Below are 20,473 nucleotides of genomic sequence, written 5' to 3' on the forward strand. Positions count from 1 at the left end.
CAACCTTGGGAACTAAGATGTTATGTCCCTTGTGCCTGTAATTACACTGGCTAATTCACCCTTCAAACCGGAATACAACAACACCAAGTATTGCTGTTTTTTGGTAGAATATTTGATGAGTGGGTGGTACCTACCCAGACTAGCTTGCACAAAGCTAGGCTAAAATCTATCCGAGGCCCAAGCTAGATTGCGTGTTCGAAAACAGCGGTGCTATTCTGTAAGAACTTACTTCATTACTCACACTTGAAATGTTGACAACTTATGGTGATATACTGTTTTGATGCGTGTATTCTTGAAATTTTATAATTATTATGGTCGAAGTCGCATATCACTTTCTGACATTTCAAGACCGTTTCTGCGGTGCGTTTCGTGTTTGTTCTTACAGAATAGTCATTCTATAATTTAATAGAATTTAAATTCGAAAAACGAACCTACGGTTAAAACGCGATTTATAAAAATAATTAATTGCCAATTTTTAGATGAGATAAACCACATGTTCGATTTTTGTAAGCGACATTCAAATATTGTTTTGTCGGCTCATTTAGTTTTGATTCTTGATTAAGTATCTGTGTGATTAAATTAAAAATAAAAACGACGAAAAATATTGTCTACAATCTACTTCATAGCACTTTCTAAACGGAACGTTTTGCATTCGTCAATTAGTTAAAGAAATTTTTCAAATATGGATACTTAATTCTTAAGCCTTCTCACAGTGCAAGCAATGTTAAGAATTTCTCAAACGGTGTCACGAACATTATTCAAGATGTCTTAGAAGTGTTTAAAATGGCGCCACGTTTAGTTGGTCGTCATTACCATAATCGACGCTAAGAATTATTAATTTGCTAGCTCATTCCTATGGTTTCTCTCAGAATGAATGGATTTACCTACATACGTTTCATTATAGCACCTACAGTATAGTGTATTTTTCAAATTCCCTATTTAAATAATCAAAACTCTCAATTATCTTACTTTTTTAAACTTTTTTTAAAGTGTTTGTGTAAGGATCCTAGATTTTGCAACTTCTGTTTTTAATGTTGCCATGATAGTAAAAGAATTAAAGATTTCAAATAAAACGGTACAATATTCAAGTAATTGACAAATAAAAGCGGTACCCAAAAAATGAGGTCAAACAGTTAAAATTTTATAACAGGTGGGCACCAGTTATAAAACTTTATTAACAGAAATTAGTATTATCTTAAATAAATTACTATTATTAAAGTAATTTCGATCAACAATATCAATGTATGCAATTATAACTGTTCCCCGTGGGTGGTAAATACTGAATCGGATATTACTCATTGGGTCATTATTTATTATCTGTGTTGTCGATATGACAGATAAAATGGCGGGAGCCGAGTGATTTATTTTAAAGTTTTTGTTTTAATTTTCTAACCTGGTTTTATAATTATTTATAAATAAAATTATAATTATACTCACTACTAATAATATTCGAGATAGTTCTACAATGTTGTTAATCAATAAACAAGGTTTTACATTACAATTTTTAATGTACGAAATATAATAATAACCGGCAAGTAACACAGTAGTCGAGTTTTTATTATTTAAATAAGATATGTAAGTACCCAATACCCCCCTTTTTAATATCTCTAGCATGTGTTCATTTTTTTTTTAATATAACATTAAAATATTTTAATTATATTTTAAATTATATATTAGCAGACTTGAAATATAATTATAAACGCCGATTGTTCAAATTGTCAATTTTAAAAACTTAACATCTTAACTCCGTTAAGGTTTTCATGCCAAAAAATGTTTCCAATAAAAAAGAAGCTTGGAATGCTGTATTCGAATTTCGAATATCATCTTGTCACTGTGGGAGACCCGCAAACACGTGTGGTTGGCGCCAGAGCACGCGCTTATAATTTACCTTTGTGTTGCTGGATAAAAAAATATTTACAACCTTCTTTTTTATTTTTGAAAGCGTATTTGTTTTTTTTTATTATAAGTTTTGTTATAATATTTTCAATTATGATAGTTTTAATTTTTTTAACATAATAACTGATTTTATTAATAACGGTTTTATGAAATATACATATTTTTTAAAAGTTTCGGTAGCTAGACGGGACGGAAATGGGCTAACAGGTGGTAAGTGGTCACCACTGCCGATACACTTGGGCATTATAATAAATATTAACAATTCCTTACATCGCCCAAAATTTGGGAATTAAGATGTTATGTCCTTTGTGCCCCTTTAACCGAAACAAAACAGTGATAAATGGTTGGTATCTAAGTAGGTACCACCTAAATCTAGGTTATACGAGGTTGCAGAAAGCCCTACCACCAAGTAATCTTATCTTTATTAGACATGACAGCTTTATTTATTGTCCAACATTTAAAATATCTAATAATAAAATCCGTTAGATTAGACTCACAAAAAATATTTAAAAACCCTTCTTAATTTATTCCTGGTTAATTGGTCCTGGTATTAGTTAAATTTAACTGATGCATTAGTATAAGCTGTACATTCTGAGGTCTAGGGTTCATCTTTAGTCAAAGCATAAAAAAGTTATTGTGCTTTTGAAAAATTCTCAGTAACAGCCCAGATTTTAATGGAAATTAGTAATGTACACACTCTCTCGCCGCGGAAAGCACGTAAAGCCTACTGAACTAATTATGTTCGTTTAGCTTTTATTGTCATCAAATTGTACACTAAAATATGGAAATTATCAATTTATGACGTCATCTTCACCAAATATCAGTCTTAACGACTACCTTTTTTAAATACACTTTCTACATCAAAAAGCTTGTAATACAATTAATCTTTTTTTTTACACACGGCAACACAGATCACTGTGAGTAGCGTAACAGTAAATATTCATGAATATTCATTAGTTATCTCTGACCGATAGCGAAGGCATGTTGTCTGAGGTACTCTGACTTATTTAAAATGAAACAAGTTTTTTCTGTTTTGAATGGTCGATCGTTACCTTCTAAATTTGTTATTGTAATACAAACTAATAAGATATCTTTGTTTGACAAAGAAATCACGCAACTATATATACAAGTAAAGGTACGGTTAAATTATTTCTGAGAAAGAATTATTTAAATCTCAATACCCATAAATGGCAGTGCATTTGAAATGAAGCCTCAATAATGCAAGGTTATACGAGCTAGCGATAATAATCATAAGCTTAATCCTGATATGCAATTATCATGTTCTTTGTTTATTAAAAGTTTCGTTTAATGCAAGTCTATTATTTTTTTTATAAATTATTGTCCCGTGAAACTATTAGTTGGTCCTTCGAGCCAGACATTGTTTGATAATAAATACGCTTTATGGCGAAACTCTATTTTCTCAAACAATTTAATTTTCCTTCGGTTGTCAGCTCGCATCGAAGTAGTTTGGTAGAATAAGCTCCAAAAGTTTTTTCTCAAGAGGAGAATAGGCTTTTGCCCAGCAGTGGGACATAAACTGGTTGTTAATTTACTTTATGTAAAAAATTTTTTTTAATCTGAATTAAATTCAATTGAGTGACAATTGAATATAAAAATTAAAACTTTTTAAACAATTAAAGTATTTTAAGAATATGAATGCATTTATTTGCTTGATAAAGAAACAGTTACAGCCAACAGCAGTATGACATATCGATTTAATGTAACTCATCGATTTTGTGTTTGATTCGATGATAATCGAGTTTAAAATTACATTCGAATAAAATATACCGTGCCGAATTGTGACAAGCATTTATTACCACAGATAATACATTTTTTATTTCACTGGTATCTTATTGCGATATAAATAAAGACTATAAAGCAATGAATTAAAAAGTTTACGATTTATTCTCAATTATACGAATGTCATCGTCGAGCCATTTATATAAAACTTGTGTTAAGGTTTATAAACTTACATAGATATACACATACATACACATTTTTGTATTTTTATTCAATGTAAGGAATTAAAAAGAAGATCTTTGATATCTTTATTATTTAAAATGATGAAAAATACTAAAATAAACTGCAGCTTAGAAACGTCTGTGTCGCAAGATTTATAAAATACATTAAAATATTTACACACTAAATTACATAAATCGTTCACAATATTGTACGATTTTACTTTGATTGTGTTACAAAGCAAGTATAATTAATAATAACTTTATGTGGAAGCATTTGTCTTATCCAATTAGACACAGCAGCATTCTGTAAGAATTCACTTCATTACTCACCCGTGAAATGTCGACAATCGACTTATGTTGATATACAATTTTGATGCGTGTATTCTTGAAATGGTCATGATTATTATGGTCAATGTCTCATATCATTTTCTGACAGTTCACGACGGTATTCTGCGATGAGTTTCAAGTTTGTTCTTACAGAACAGCTCTACAGTATATTAAGCCTTAGATACCGGTAAAGACTAAAATATATTAATCAGGCCTGCCAACAATCCTATGCTATTCTATTTCATTGTACCAACCTCAATTCGAAACGCCATAAATTAACGTGTAAAATAGTGATTTATTCATATACTAATTTACAAAAAATGTTATTTATTTATTGGTAGGGTCAACACTGTTCATAGACATTGTCACTGTAAAAAATATTTATCATACTAACCATCCCTTACATCGCCAATGCGCCACCAACCTTGGGAACTAATATCGCTCGTGCCACGACGTGTATATTTGGTAACCAAACCAGGCTAGCTTGTACAAAGCCCTACCACATATAGAAATGATAAATAATTAATAAAATTAAAAAGCATTCATAACATACAATCATGTTCTACAAATTTTAATTAAATGCCAACATTGTAAAGCTACCATATAATTGACTCTTGAGATAAACCTCTTTTCAAGTGATCGGTTAAAAAGCTAAATAACAAATGAGTGAACTAACAAGATATAACGAGATACAGGGTTAATAATGCCATTAATTATGCTAGTCTACTTAGTAACGGCTTGTAGCCTGAAGTCAGAGTAACTCGAATGAAAACTAGTTGAGGATCTTGAGCTCAGATGTTGTATCCACACTTTTTAATATAAAATTAAAAAAACAATCAAATAAAACCTCTTTAAAATATAATTTATAGTATATTATAAGCTATGGGAAAATAACTTCTTGCGTCGTTCTTATTGGAATGCTTTTATAATCTGTAAATAATTTGTGTATGTTATGTTGTTGGTTGTTAAATTATATAATTGAAGGTTATTATGAAAAAGGTGTGAATGTTTCTGAATTAAAACAATTAAAAGATGTAATTACATACACGTGCTTAATTGGTGTTGAGTATCCACCAATCTGTATTTGATTAGCATTGTGGAATAATCTCCAAACCTTTACAGATTGTTACTTCTTTAAATAATGTGAATATTTGTAAATTAAGGTAATTAAAAGTAATACACGAGGTATCTTAGCTACTCTTGATAACATGTCAGGCATGAGGAAATTGCTGTTGTCAAGACGTGACCATTCTCCATCAAATGGTTAATTTACTCGGCTACTTAAGATAAAATATATATATCGGTAGCTTATGAAATAAATATGTGTTATGAATGAAGATTGAAGTACACAAATATTTACTTTAGATGTATTATATATTTATATTTTTAATTTTATATGTAATAAGAATTCGCTTCGAGGTTTTTTTTTATTAAACCAGGAATAAAAAACCATAAAAAGGTTAATTTCGGTATCGAAAACTGTTCACTAATGCTAATAATAACACCATTTTTATAAAAAAGCTGTCTTTTTTTTTATTGATGTTTACAAACAAGAATAAATAATAATACAAAAAGTAGTTTCTTTTTTCATTTAAAATATTAGAGGAGACGAAGCTAAATGGTGAAATAACAGTGTTCTTCATTCGCTTATTATAAAATGGAATAACTTAAATATTAAAAAAATAACGGCTTACTTATAAATTTTGTTCAGCATGTGTAGTTAAACACTCATTTCTCTCCGTCTATCATCATTGATTTGACATTCGAAAGAATAAAACAACATTGTTTAATTGATCACCCGCTCAACAACAGTTATAGGTAAAGCCGTTAACCTTTTATTTTAACATTTTGAGTTGCCTAATTATAATTTGTTTAAGAGAATTAAAAATAGCTTACTTAACAACGTAATTTTAATTTATTTATGTGGCAAAGTATAGTAACCCTACGTACAGCTTTTTTAATATACATATGTAAAAGAAATAAATAATCGTTTTCACTTTTCCACGTTCGAAAGTGTCGACCACATACTAGGGTGTTGCACGGCGCCGGCGCCGGAGGCAAGGCGCCATCACGTCGCGGGAAAACTATGCCACAGATAATAATTGTTGTCAATTAAAATAAGTTTTTCATTTTTGTACTATCTGTGTCCATATATAGAAGACCAGAAAAACTAGTACCATTTTTTTTATTTTGTCCGTTTATTCCTAACTAACACACAAAGTTGTTATCAACCATCTCTGAATAACCGTTAATTCTGAGATGGATAATTAATCAAACGCGCGCCTAATAATCTAAATAGGATGATGATTGATTATTCTACAAGGAAATGGTTTTAAATATTGCATACGTATCTCAACAATTACTACACAATTAAATCTATTTTCAATAAGTAACACGGAATCATATAATGTTATTAACCCTTTAAAAAATTGAGCTTTATATTTTACGGTTATTTAAGTAAAATACCAAAATATACTGGTCGCTCCGTGCAGTTTCACTAGCATTAAGCCTCGTAGCCTAATGTTATATAGTCTATATAACCTTTAACGCAGAATATTATTTCAATTCGCACTGACATATCGTTTAGTGCGCTTATACTGTAGGAGACGGTTAATTTTGTGTTTGAATTTTTATCTTTATTAATAATTATGTTATAATTGCGATAGTAACTCTGTCTGTACGTTACGCTTTCTAGACTAAACCAGTGATTTCGATAAAAATAGTCATGAAGCAACATTGAACCCACCCTTCTTTGGGGTTTTATAGGCTACTTTTTTACCTAATACTCGCCCCTTTCCCCGTGACATTCGAGCGAAGCCGCGGACGAATATAAGTGATTAATAAGTCAAAAGTGTATTACATACATTTTATTTAATAAACAGAAATACATTATATACAAAACAGAAGGCGTAAAGAGTATTTACAGAATCTTTAGGCAAAGTAGAAAGTCTTAGTAAATAATAAGGTATGAAGTTATTACAAATTAAATCATAGGAATTAAGTGTAATCTAAGTAATGAAATGATGAAATCATTAATGAGTTTAGCTGAACTGTAAGCTGTACCCATTACTATCCATTATTACCTAGCATGTTACGAACACGATTTGTGATATTTTTTCTTTTAAGAAATTGGTTTGTTTTTTTTTTTTCATTTTTAAAATCGTCTTATAATTACTTATATAAATATATATTATTATAAAAATAGGATTAATAGTAGGATAAGCCAATAATACAAACTCTTTAGTTTACCATTACACTATAGATATAGAGACGTGATGTATGCAGAGACAATTTATCGAGAGACTTTCCCGCCACTTTCATCCCGAACTGTCATTGCATTAATGTCATAGAGCACACCTATCCATCAGGTATTGTTCCTTGAATTGCACACTTTCTCTCTAGTCTATACTTATGCAAGACCACAATTTTCCTTTTATAACGGTCATGTATGATTTGTACTGACTAGACATTCTGTTAGAAGGTCTCGTAAATGATGGTAGCAATATTAGTAACTATGTCAAATTGTTAATTGTTTTCGATAATATAAAACCTTTTGAGTTTAATTTGCCAATTGAAAACAATTTTAATATATATTTAGGAAATATACGTTATAGTAATAAATCTTTTACTTTTAAACGCATAATAAGATACAATTAAAATTAAAAAAACTAAATTTCTTGATATGTGTATCATAAACATTTTTTTTAATCGAGATATAGACAATGATTGAACGCTTTTATGCCACTGTGATGTTAATAAGGCTAAAAGGAATTACATTTTCTTTATAATGAGGTTAGATTGCTTAGACATAAAATAATAAACCTTACTTACTTACTTAACTTATAAACTTAGTAATTTACATATTATTTAAATAAATTGTCATATATCTTCATATAGGAAATTCCAGTGTCTAGCGACCACCATAAAAATTCTCCGCGTTATTTAAATCCAGCCGCATTGCAAGATGCCATATTAAATATTTGAATTAAAAATAGATTTGATTGTCAAGTGTGAGCAGCGTATATGTACGAGATACTAAAACCTTTTTATAGACTTGGTTGTAAACTAAACAAAACGAACAGATGAAATGTTGATTATTAAGACCTTCAACTATATTATATTCAGGATATATATTTCACTGGCTGATCACCGCGGTTTAACGTGCCTTCAATTTTGATTATGTACATATTTCATGCACATGAGACAGGTATTTAATTTTGTGTTATTACGTTTACATGTTTTACAAAATGGCGGGTGAATGCGATTGAAAAATTACAGTACTTAACTTCCTTTTTAAACGACTTGATAGTTTAGGCTACAATAGATACAATATCTACAATTATATTAGGTACACAGATATTTAATGGTTTCACGTGTTTCTGACTCATGTATTCAATTTGATTATTTGGTGTTTTGGTTACGCAAAATACATTTGTCATTTATCTTTGTCAAAGATTATATTCTATCTATCTATCTATCTATTTATATATCTGTGATTTTAGGCACACACGAATTTCTATTTTAATATTCCAAATATATATTATAATTTTTTTTTTACTTAATCAAAAATATGCTGTTCGCTGTCACTCTTGGCGTTGAAACATTTTCAAGGTCAACATTTTCGAATATGGAATGACATTTCTGACGTTTATATTCTGTCATGAATACTGTTTTGCGTACTTTTTTTACTAACAATGTAATGGAACACTATCTATTGGCAACAAAATTTGATAATTTTAGCTTGAATCTATACGCTTCGTATGAAATTCATTTGAAAAGTAAATTTATTTAGTCTTTATTTGAAAATTGGGTAAATATTGTCATATTTACCCACCAATGACAAATAAAGGGGCTCGTGCAGTCTCGCATGGATATTTATCGTTCAATTAAATTTATTTGCTCCGAGCATGGACGTTTATTCATCATTTTATAATTTACTTCTTTTTTTTTTAATATTGTTATTATGACGTAATTGGACTAGCTACTCGCGGTTGAACCTCTGTTCCTGCTCCACACTTGGGTCGTTGCGTGATGTCTCTTATAATATTCCTTAAGACAAATCAGTTTATCTTTTTTATATTTTTATTTATCGGACATTACTGTTAAAACTTTAATATACTAATGAATGTGCAAAAAAAGATCTTTTTAAGAAATTGGGCCACACTTCTGGTAACCCATAAGCTGGCGCCCATAAGGTCACCAGAAAGTGTAGAGTCTAGCGGTGCAGAGAGGCAATAGTGCCAGCGTCTTGGGTACAATGCCGCAGGACATTCTTTTAGACGACGTGTTTTTGGTATAAATTTGTAATATGTTTTTTTAATTTTATTTTATATGTTATAAAAATGACTGTACATAGTTTCCTTAATAAACGTATATAATTTTCAATAAAAAAAAGTTTATGTTGAATTATCAATTAATATTTAAATTGACTATGTATGTGTATATTATATAAGTGCAAAAGCCTGTGTTGTGCTTTCAGATGTATGACAGCGTGCAGCTTATTCCACCACACTGCTATAGGGTGGTTTGATAAATTTATTTTATTAATTTATTAGGTTTGCTAGCAATTTTTGCATTGGTCATTCTTAGATGCATAAAATTATAATACATCGACAGTTAATGTAAAATCATTAAAAAGTAAATGCTACATGCTAATTACAACACAATGACTATTACTTGCTACTAAAAGAAAAGCTAAATAAAAACGAAACATGAGCAAAATAGAAAATTAAAGTTTTTACATGCACACATCTTTACAATATAATATGAAGTAAATAAAAAAACCTTAAACCTTTACAGGAGAGTACATCCCTAATACAGGTTCCCTCACGATGTTTTGCTCAACTGAGCTCCAGATAAATTATAGGCACAAATAAATCACATAAAAAAACTCAATATTTATTGTAATGTGTTCAATTGACTAGATCCTGGCTATATAGAAAATCGTTATTTTTTTATTAACCTCTAACGAAGCCGGTTAGGAGTTAAACGAACTACTATTAAAAATCATTGCCAGTTAAAAATATACAAATAGGGTTATTTTGTTTTTTTTTTTTGGCTGGCAAATAATTTAAAATTAGACATAGAAATAATGAGTATTCGCAGACAGAAAATTGAGGTCCATCCGCAGAACAAATGATATGATTTGCTGTACGTCCGTTTGAAATACACTGTGCTGTTGTACGAATACCAGATCATAATAACAAATAGGTCACAGTAGTTATATTAGCATCGTCTATAATTCTACAGGCGCCGTCACATATGTACACATTGACATGATTCGTTTCGAGCGAATTCGGCGCCCTAGATTAAAAGAAAATATCGACCTATAAAACCTTTTCGAAAACAATTGCAAGTGCATTGCTAATTAAGAGCAATCGTGTTTATGATTCATCTCGTTCTCGATTGTCGTCGTGCCACATGTGTATCCACCAAGCCGCATTAGAGCAGCGTGGTGGAAAGAACTTCAAACATTCTCAAAAGGGAGAGGAGGAATAGTTCAGCAGTGGGACATTTTTAAAGACTTACTTAATTACTTTACATTTCTATTATTACTAGTAATTACATTATTAGTAAAGAAAATTTGAAAGCATATTTTAAAAGCAAATACCAATGTATATAATTCTAAGTATGTCGTCGTCTAATTCGCTTATTTGGGTAATCCTGTTCTGGTCATTTTTTGTCCAATCAAATTCGATTATGTAAATATGTTTTTGGGAGTACGGAACACGTGTTTAAAACGGGCTGTTTTTTAATACTAATAGCACTCCATTAAGTAAGACAAGTAGCAATTTCTGAGTCATTCAATAAGTCGACGTCGTAGACTCAAATGGAAACATGGATTTGTAATGAATATCGTGTTGTCAACAATAATCTTTACACTTAGATTGAAATACAGGCTGGCAATAAATCATGCGGTCACAAAAAAGAAAAAAAAAACGTTAACCAAAATTTAGAAAAAGATGCATCAAAGGCACGTACAGCACACCCGTGGAGATACAGTAATGTTTTTTTTTTTAATTCGGCGGACAAAGATCTGCGAAAGATGTGATCAGTAACTCAAAATTATACATTTCTAATAAGGTTGTATATATTACATATTGATCCTGATATTTTGAATTACGAGAGCCCCACCAAGCCAAAAATAATATTTTTGCACTCTAAATGCTGGATATTGGCTATAAATATCAAAGTGGTATTACTGGTGGTAGAGCTTTGTGCAAGCTCGTCCGGGTAGGTACCACCCACTCATCAGATATTCTACCGCAAAACAGCAGTACTTGTTATTGTTGTGTTCCGGTTTGAAGAATGAGTGAGCCAGTGTAATTACAGGCACAAGGGACATAAAATCTTAGTTCCCAAGGTTGGTGGCGCATTGGCTATGTAAGCGATGGTTGACATTTCTTACAATGCCAATGTCTAAGGGCGTTTGGTGACCACTTGCCATCAGGTGGCCCATATGCTCGTCCGCCTTCCTATTCTATAAAAAAAAAAAAGTGTCTGATTCTTTAAGTCCGGGAATAGTCCGATCTACACACCATCAATTTGTTTACTTTATTGCATAATAAGACAAAATATTCCAAAATATTTAAGTTTACAACCTGTACTATGTGATACTGTTGTGTTGTTGAGGATTTTTGTATTATAAAAAATAAGTTCAATTCCTTTAAATTAATTGTTTCGTTCTACTTAGTGTAGCGTTAGCATCTGAAGATATTTAAATATTCTCTTAATGAATTTACTTAAAAAGAACAGACCTTAAAAGTTCACTATGGGTCTTAAATATATAAATAAGTATTTAATTAAAATTAAAACATTTCTAATCAAGTATTTCTTCAAATATTCATTCCGTTTATTAGATTCGTATGAACGTATACATAAAAAAATAATTCAATTTTATAGGTAAAGGTAATTTAGGTGTTTTCACATTATTATTTTCATTATTAAATATCAATATATAATAGCTAGCATCTTACCAAGACGACCGATATTAAAAAAAATACTGTATTTAAAAAAAAAAAAACAGCCATCGCCTATCGGTTAGTCTTACCCCAGATTAATCATATTTTTGCATATTCTAAGCACTGTTCTTTAATGTTATTTTAAAGGATTTAAAAAATACAAAATATAAGAAAGAATAATGTTTTTTGCTGACGCTACATTAGTCTTGAACTCTGCCCTCGACAATCGTCCTTATCCGGTGTGCAAGATGTCTTACACCCGAATTACAATTTCGTAATGTGTAATACATAGACTAATTAGTAATTGATAGTTTTCTTTGTTATATGGAAAGCAAAGATATATTTTTTTTATATATTTTTAAATGATGAGGAATTTACTATATAGTACCAAAATAAAATGCAATAAAAGTAATTTAAGGCGATACGGAACTCATCTGTATCCGGGCATCGAACACGCACTTAAGGAGCCATAAAAATCCTATTACCATTGTTAAGTGCCTAAACAAATTCGATTAGGATAGAAGTGATGGGCCAACGAGGATAACCATTGAAAATGAATTTAAATTTGACATAGAACAGTGAGGTATAAATACGATATCAAGTTTTTTTCACAGATTAAAAAAAACAGGCGCAAACTATTCGCTGTGTATTTTTTTGTTTAAAAAAAACTTTACAGTAATTTCAATTTTAATGAAGAATGAATTACCTGCAGTACCCATAAAAGTAATTCTATATTACTTTTGTAGTATTATAAGTATGTAACTTAATAATCTGTGCCATTTTTCTGACAAAGAAATTAATTATGTAACGAATGGTATTTTGTAAATATTTTGTATTTGTCTATAACAACATTGTACTACATTTTATGATTGAATAATTATATAAGTTATACATAAATTTAGAATACTAGTTTTCAGGACAGTCGGTTGCGTGTTAACATTCAACTGAAAGATTTCAGTTAAAAGTTGAATAAAAGCCTGTAAAAACATCAACGGTTTTACTTATAAACGTTATTTTGTGAAACACTGACTCCTCTCTTTCTGTCATCATTGATTTGACATTCAAAAGAAGGAGACACAGAATTGTTTATCTATTCATCACCTAAATAAAAAATAGCAGCAAATCCTTAAATATTTTAACGGTAAATATTAACTCAAAATATTATGTTATCGTTCCGTTGCGTCAACGTTCAACAGGATTCAATTTCTTAACTAAAAGCTTCTTTGTAAAATACTCGTCGGGAATGACATAATCCTGACATCGTAGCGATAAAAATCAACGCTTTTTGTGTTCAAACGTAAAGTCACGATAATCTATTTATAGCCTTGTATGTATTGTAGTCAAGTAGGCGTTGTTATTAATGTTTTAGAAGGTAGTGTTTTGTTTTTGTAGATTTAACTCACGGCATCGTTTTGGTTCGTTTTCGGTGGATACTATCAGCTCTATGCAAACAATTACGTCGATTATATTATTCGTTATAGTGTGTGTGAAAGTCACACAAATAAACGCATTTTCGCATTAATACTATAATACATTAGGATAGTAGTGTCTATTTGTTCACAACAACAATTTCTTCATCAATTTGTACAATAAATAATTTTCTGTATATATATTTTTTTGATTTACATAGATATATTTGCTAAGATTTTTGGCTAAGAATGTCTTCTCGAATGTCTTGTGTATTACATTGAAGTGACTATAATTGTGTCGCAGATGAACCAAACTACGATATCATGATATAAACACTGCATCTGTCTTTAAATATATACTTCTTATATATTATATAATATTGAATAATTACATAATTGTTGTTTGTTATGTTTAATATTTATATAATCTCGTATTTAATTAATAAAATATTATGAGATATATAATTATGTCACGTTTCTTAGAGATTAAATTATTATTATTATCAAATCAATAAATGTTTATATTGAATTAATACAACCTACGCCCAAGAAAATCTTCCTTAAATGGTAACTAGGGTAAATATAAATAAATGACATTTAAAGGGTAAAGAGGCAAGTTGATAAGCCTCCTACGTAATCGAAAATCTTGGTCTCACCTTTCTTGTCATTTGATTGAAGTATAATTTATTTTCAACGTATTCATTTTGTTTTCTTATATAACCATTTTTAAGATTGTATTCGAAATTTAAAATTAGAAAAAATATTAAAAATATTTTACTTTAATATGGTTCGTAAGAAACTATTGTAATAATAACATTTATTTCTTTTACAGGTAGCACAACCGATCTTACACCTACACTCATCGGTATATACGACTCTCTCCTGGAACCATCGAAGAGTTTGAGACCAGAAGCAAATCGTCTCGAAACTGCCAAAGATGCCAGAAACGATCCACCAGTACAAGATAACCAAGACACCATGACAGAGGAAAAAGAAAGCGTATTACTTGCGAGCCCACCGAAAGATCCTTCTAGACTAGCTGGCAGCATTAAACTACCAATTGCAGCGATAAACAAAAGTTCTCTTTACACGTTACGAACTAAAAGTGATAATAATGGTGCTAATGAAACTAAACGCGATCTTATAACTGATACAAATAAAGATCAAGTGCAAAGAACTTTTAAAGAAACAAAACAAGATACAACGTTTGAAAATCTCTCGCCAAACGTCAAACGTATGATAACAAGTGCGGCTGAAACGACTTCATTGAAATATCAAAAGAAAACAATTACCGTTGGAAGATCATCAACCAGACGATGTAATATACCTTTAGTGGGGGCTACGTCTAAAATATCGCATTCCGGTGTTGAAATATTACCATCTATTGAAATTTATGATCAACCAGTTGGAATAAAAACTACAAGTAATGAATCGCCAGCTAAAACAATTCCACTTATAAAGCCAGAATTTAAAATAAATGATGAACCAACAACGTACGATGTCCCCATGAATAATAGACCTGCGATTTACGACGTTCCTAACCCTAATAAAACAGCTTTCGAGTCTCTTTCTCTACCATTCATCGATCAATCTATCGAACTCTCTATATCTTCAAACGATAGGGAATTCGATACAAAAGTATCATCAAAAGATAACTCACCGTTAAAACCTGAAATAAAAACTTCAACACCCGAAGTTTCTCCTGTTAAGTACCCTAAAACTGTCGCCAATGGAACGAACAGTTTGCACAGAAAAGATTTCGGTACAAAGAATGAAGGTTCTCCAAATAAACTATTGAAAACCGGACCTTATCCTGAAGCAGTAGCGTCCACTGGGAACCTTAAAATGATACAAGAGAAAGAAGTAATTAGATTGAATCCGCCAATTGAAGTAACTAGACCATTATCAATGAGCTCTATAGCCTCGTCAAGTTCAACTTCAAGCAGTGGTGTTCAAAATAAGGGTGGAGTAAATTCTGCTTATTTAGCGTCAATCGAAAGCTTGGATGATCATAGCGATGTCGATGTGGCGTCTGCCAATGGAAGCAGTAATTTCGTAAACAATGTTGGCATGTTGAAAAATAGTGTATCGGAAGAAAGTCGAAGTGAAATACCGAGTAAGTAAAACTATTCTGTTACAAAGCTACACAATATTATTTTCTTTAAATCCTGACATACGTATGCTGATCAAAGCTGTATAGAGCTATACTGTAAGCACACACTCGAAATTCACTTGTAGGACATGATTGTGAAATGTTAGAAAGTGATAGTTACGCTGGCTAACTCACCCTTCGAATCGGAACGCAACAATACTATAATAATACATAATGTGTTGCTGTTTAGCGGTAGAATATTAGATGAGTGGGTGGTACCTACCCAGACGGGCTTACACAATGCCCTATCACCAAGTAAATGATTACCCATTGACAGTCTCCAAACTGTAATCAATGTCAATTAAAATATTATTTTCAAATTTATCTTTTGGTTAAGTTTATGTAATTTTGATATGAAAATAAATAAAATTTCTATTTTTACCAGGACAAAATGCTTTCGAAGAAATGCCAGGATTGTCTCAATTGGAACGTGTCTGCGCTGAAATAGTCCAAACTGAAAACGTTTACGTTGAAGACCTGAGGCAAGTCGTTGAGGTGAGGCTTTAATGAATAAAACATTATTTTTAGAATTCATAATCATATTAACTTAACAATGTCATAGTGTATTTCTAGAATGTTCTTTTTCCAGGATAAATAGCAAAATGTCAAAAGATGAAAGTAATACGGATGATATATAAAAGCTTTATTAATTAACATCATTGTACGATTATAAACCAATCAAGATTTAAGCGTTTGCGACTTTCTTATGATTATTTAGGCACGCACTTATTATTTACGACACTTTCTCAAATCACTAACTTTCAAAGTAATGATAATACGAACTTCGTCTAACATAGTGCTGCAATATATTTTTTTAATTTTGAAGATGGATTCTTTAAATCGAAGGCAAAGATATACTAATTGTAGGCATAAAAAACCGTTTTATTTTAATGAAATAATAAATAAACGTAAATAACAGAACTAACTGTTATTGTAATATCATAAAAGTTTATAAACTGTGTTTCACATTAACTTTAAATAAAGTTCTTTGAACTTTATTTCGAACGGCTATGGGAGTTTTTTTTTATTTGTCCTCTGTTTTAAGTTCAAGGTCAAATAAACGTACAATTCTTACTAGAATTATTATTGTATGACTAATTTGATGACTCATTATGGGAAGTAATACATGCCGTGCTATTCTGTAAGAACTCAATTACCCACCCGTGTATTGTTGACAACCGACTTGGTGATATACTATTTTGATGCATGTTTTCTTGAAATGTTATGATTATTATGGTCAATGTCGTATAACACTTTTTGACACTTTACGTCCTTTTTCTGCATTAACGATAACTTTCGTGTTTGTTCATATAGAATACTGATCTTTTGGCGCATTATAAGATTAGTTTTTACATTAACGTTATATTCGAATTAATTTTACTATAGTGTTATTACAATCTGTCATGGTTCAATGGGTAGAATATGTGGATTTTAGCTGAAGATTTTACATATTTTTCATTTAAACGATGCCAAAAAAATATGTTAACAACGAAAAATATTTTAGAGCTTCATTTCATAAAAATTCAATTTATAAAAAAACCCTTACTAAAATTAAATTTATCACGCAACAGATAAAACTACATAAGGCGAGCTTATTGCCGCACGAGAGATTCCGCATTGCAGATATTTTCGTTTATCTGTATTTGAAAGTTTATATCTCTAGCAACTTTTGATGTGCCAAAATCTTTTAGGAGTTCGATCATTCTATTACTTCTGAATATCTTAAATTATCATTTTGTTAATTGTGGAATTAACATTTGGTAAAAATACTATCATAAATAAATTGTAAATGGTCGATCGGAATAAAATTAAATTACACTAATTGTAAAGTATAATTATAATATAGTTATTTTCTTATTATATACATGAATTATTAAATAAAAAATATAGCGATTTGAAAACTATGGTCTGTAACTAATCTTAACTCTACTGATGTGTACAAATTCCATTTAAATAATATTAATACAAATTTCGATATACATACGTACTAGGTACTATTTGTAAAAATAATACCGTTTCAAGATGTAGATTATACTGATATGAGAAAAACTTTAAGTAAATTAAGCAACGTATCCGTGCTTTATGTTTTTTATCTTGTAATACAGTTTTATATAAAATAATATTTCTTATTCATTAATATCTTGTTAATAATATAATGTTATAAACTAAACATATTTAAATAACAATAAAATGATTAATTCGAATTTGAAAAACAATGGTTTTCAAATGGCTGTATATATTTTTATCAAATATTCCAAATTAAGAAGCAATTAAAAAAAATGGATTGGTTTATTTTTTTTAGAGGAAAGATGCTATAACATTGCCAACGACAGAACGATACGCCTCCTATTCGTCGAAATTTAAAGTTAACATTGCTTATATGAAAAGGCCACAAACGTCCTTATTTAACAAATGTAACGATTTTTTTAATAGTTTAAACAAAATACAGTCAGTTTTTCTTCTATCATCATGCAATGAATTGCTTTTGGTGTATTCATTTTAATACGATTGGGTTTTGTTTATTTTACATTCATTTCCGCTTCGAAACGCTTTGAAACATTAGCTCCGTTCCAATTCACGTTATCCGTTGCATTTTATATTTATACCCACACCTTACGTAACAGTTTTGATGTGGTTTTAACTCTTTTAAATTATTTTATTTGTGTTGCGGGGCTAATGGTCATTATTACGAGTTTTACTACTGAATAAATGTTCATAATTAATATTATAATATTATAAATGCGAAAATAAATTTGTTTCCCTTTCACGGATAATCCACTGAACAGATTTTGATGAAATTTGGTACGAAGCAAGCGTGAACCCTAAGGATATTGGTTACTTTTTATACCGATCAATTCCCCCAACACGTGTTCTCGTCCTATCTCTTATTCGTGTACCTCAATCATTTTTCCTCCAATTGGACGTGCTTCTCTAAAATTGTGCATTTCCACGGGACGTGAGTGGTTCTGTTCTGGGGGCTAATTCTACTAACAAATTGTCACTTTACGACAATCGAATCGAAGCGTAATCGTTGCCGTTTATTCGTTTTCTTATTCTATAATCTAATTATCGACTATTGGCATAAATGTTAACAATTAAGTTTGGTTTTGACATAACGCTATATGTTAACCATCATGGCGGTTTGGTTCCGATTCGATTAAATATAAAAAGTCAAAGTTTGATCGGAAATGAATCGGGAACGTTACGTAATCGTTATAGACTTGTAGAATTCGGTCCCAGATCAGGGATCAAACCTCTACCGTATATTTATACTTTATTTACCCAAACTCTTGCTGAATACTGAAGGCAACCCGAAGAAATCTGTTCAAGGATAAAGCGTGCTTTTTATGCTTAGTTCTTTTTGACATTTTTCGTATTTACCTATTATTGGTATCTGGTATTCTAATGAATTACCTAATGCTGTTTAATGATTTAAATATTTCTTATAATATCTTCTACATGATATTAGAGTTCAAGGAACTTAAAAAATCTTATCGCAATATAAAGTTGTAGTTTTTACTAATGACAAAAATTTTCGACACCACTTCGCAATTAATGTTGTTTAGAGGAAACAGAAATATTAAATTGATTAAGAGAGCCGGTAACGCCAAGTGAATATATAATTTAATTGAATATCGAAAATGCAAATCCGGAATGTAATATCACAAAGTTATCATATACGTAATTTGTCTTATGTTATTAAAGATTTTTATCACTAATTCCGCATTTGAGCTGCACGTTGGAATAAGCGCAAAGTTTTCCCCTTGGGAGGCCTTTGCAGTCAGATATTTGTTTTAATTTATTTTACCTTATTTAATTATTAAAATTCTTAAGTTATTAGATAAACTCACAGAGTATAGTAATTTTTCCTTCGCCAACTGTTGGACGAAACGAAACAAAAAAGTTAAAGTGCTGTCAAATGTCATTTGTCACCTGTCGTTGCTGTTCAGGTTACCATAATACTGTTTAAAATAAACATCTATATTCTCATTCCTCAATTTGATCTTAATATATTTTTTTAATTTATCTTAACCATTTCTAAATGTTATTTCATAAAATTCTTTAAGTTTGAGTTATATTTTAAAACGATTTCCAGTTTTTTGTAACTAATTTAAAAAAAAGAAAAGCAAATACAATCTCACTAATTGAACCAAAAATAAATTCATTTAGTTAAAGTTTTTATGTCATTATTTAGAAAACAAAATCCTGAAATATTTACATATTAATACAAACATAAAAAAATTGTCGAAAATCATCATCAAAGTAAATAAATTTTGATCATGCACAGATAATACATATTTTATAAATTCCAATATTTTTTAACGCGTATCCTTAACATGGTAAACCTATTTGTCACCGGCCTGTCGTCACTAATTAGAAATCGCTTCACTTGACACTAACGGTTGAACAAGGGGAACAGTATAAATACTTGAAATTTTAGGAATTCCTTTTTTAAACCTTTACGGTCTGACGTACAAATGTTGCTTAGCGAGTGATTAGTTAAACAATGCTGCTTTCTTCTTTCTAATGTCAAATCAATAATGACTGAAAGAGCGAAATCTATGTTCAACTAAATTTAAATAGTTATTTTATAAAAATGCGTTTTATTTTATTCACGCAGCTTGTTCTAAAGCGGGTTAATGGATGCACATTTGGCAGAGTGTCATCAGACAAAGGCATTTCAATGTTTTCCTTCATCAACAAACACGAGATGAATTACAAATATAATATGTTTTATCTATACTGATATTATAATGAGAACATTTG

The 20,473-nt window shown here is 30.2% G+C and overlaps 1 protein-coding gene across 1 annotated transcript in view; it reads left to right on the forward strand.

Annotated features, from left to right (window-relative positions):
* Positions 1-20,473, forward strand: part of LOC126778413 (uncharacterized) — a 104,319-nt gene that overhangs the window by 57,492 nt on the left and 26,354 nt on the right. Inside the window, exons 3-4 of the mRNA XM_050501912.1 lie at positions 14,387-15,670; positions 16,092-16,201. Coding sequence (XP_050357869.1) covers positions 14,387-15,670; positions 16,092-16,201 — 1,394 coding nt within the window. The remainder of the gene's footprint in view (positions 1-14,386; positions 15,671-16,091; positions 16,202-20,473) is intronic.

This window comes from Nymphalis io, chromosome 26, assembly GCF_905147045.1.
Source record: "Nymphalis io chromosome 26, ilAglIoxx1.1, whole genome shotgun sequence".
NCBI lineage: Eukaryota > Metazoa > Arthropoda > Insecta > Lepidoptera > Nymphalidae > Nymphalis > Nymphalis io.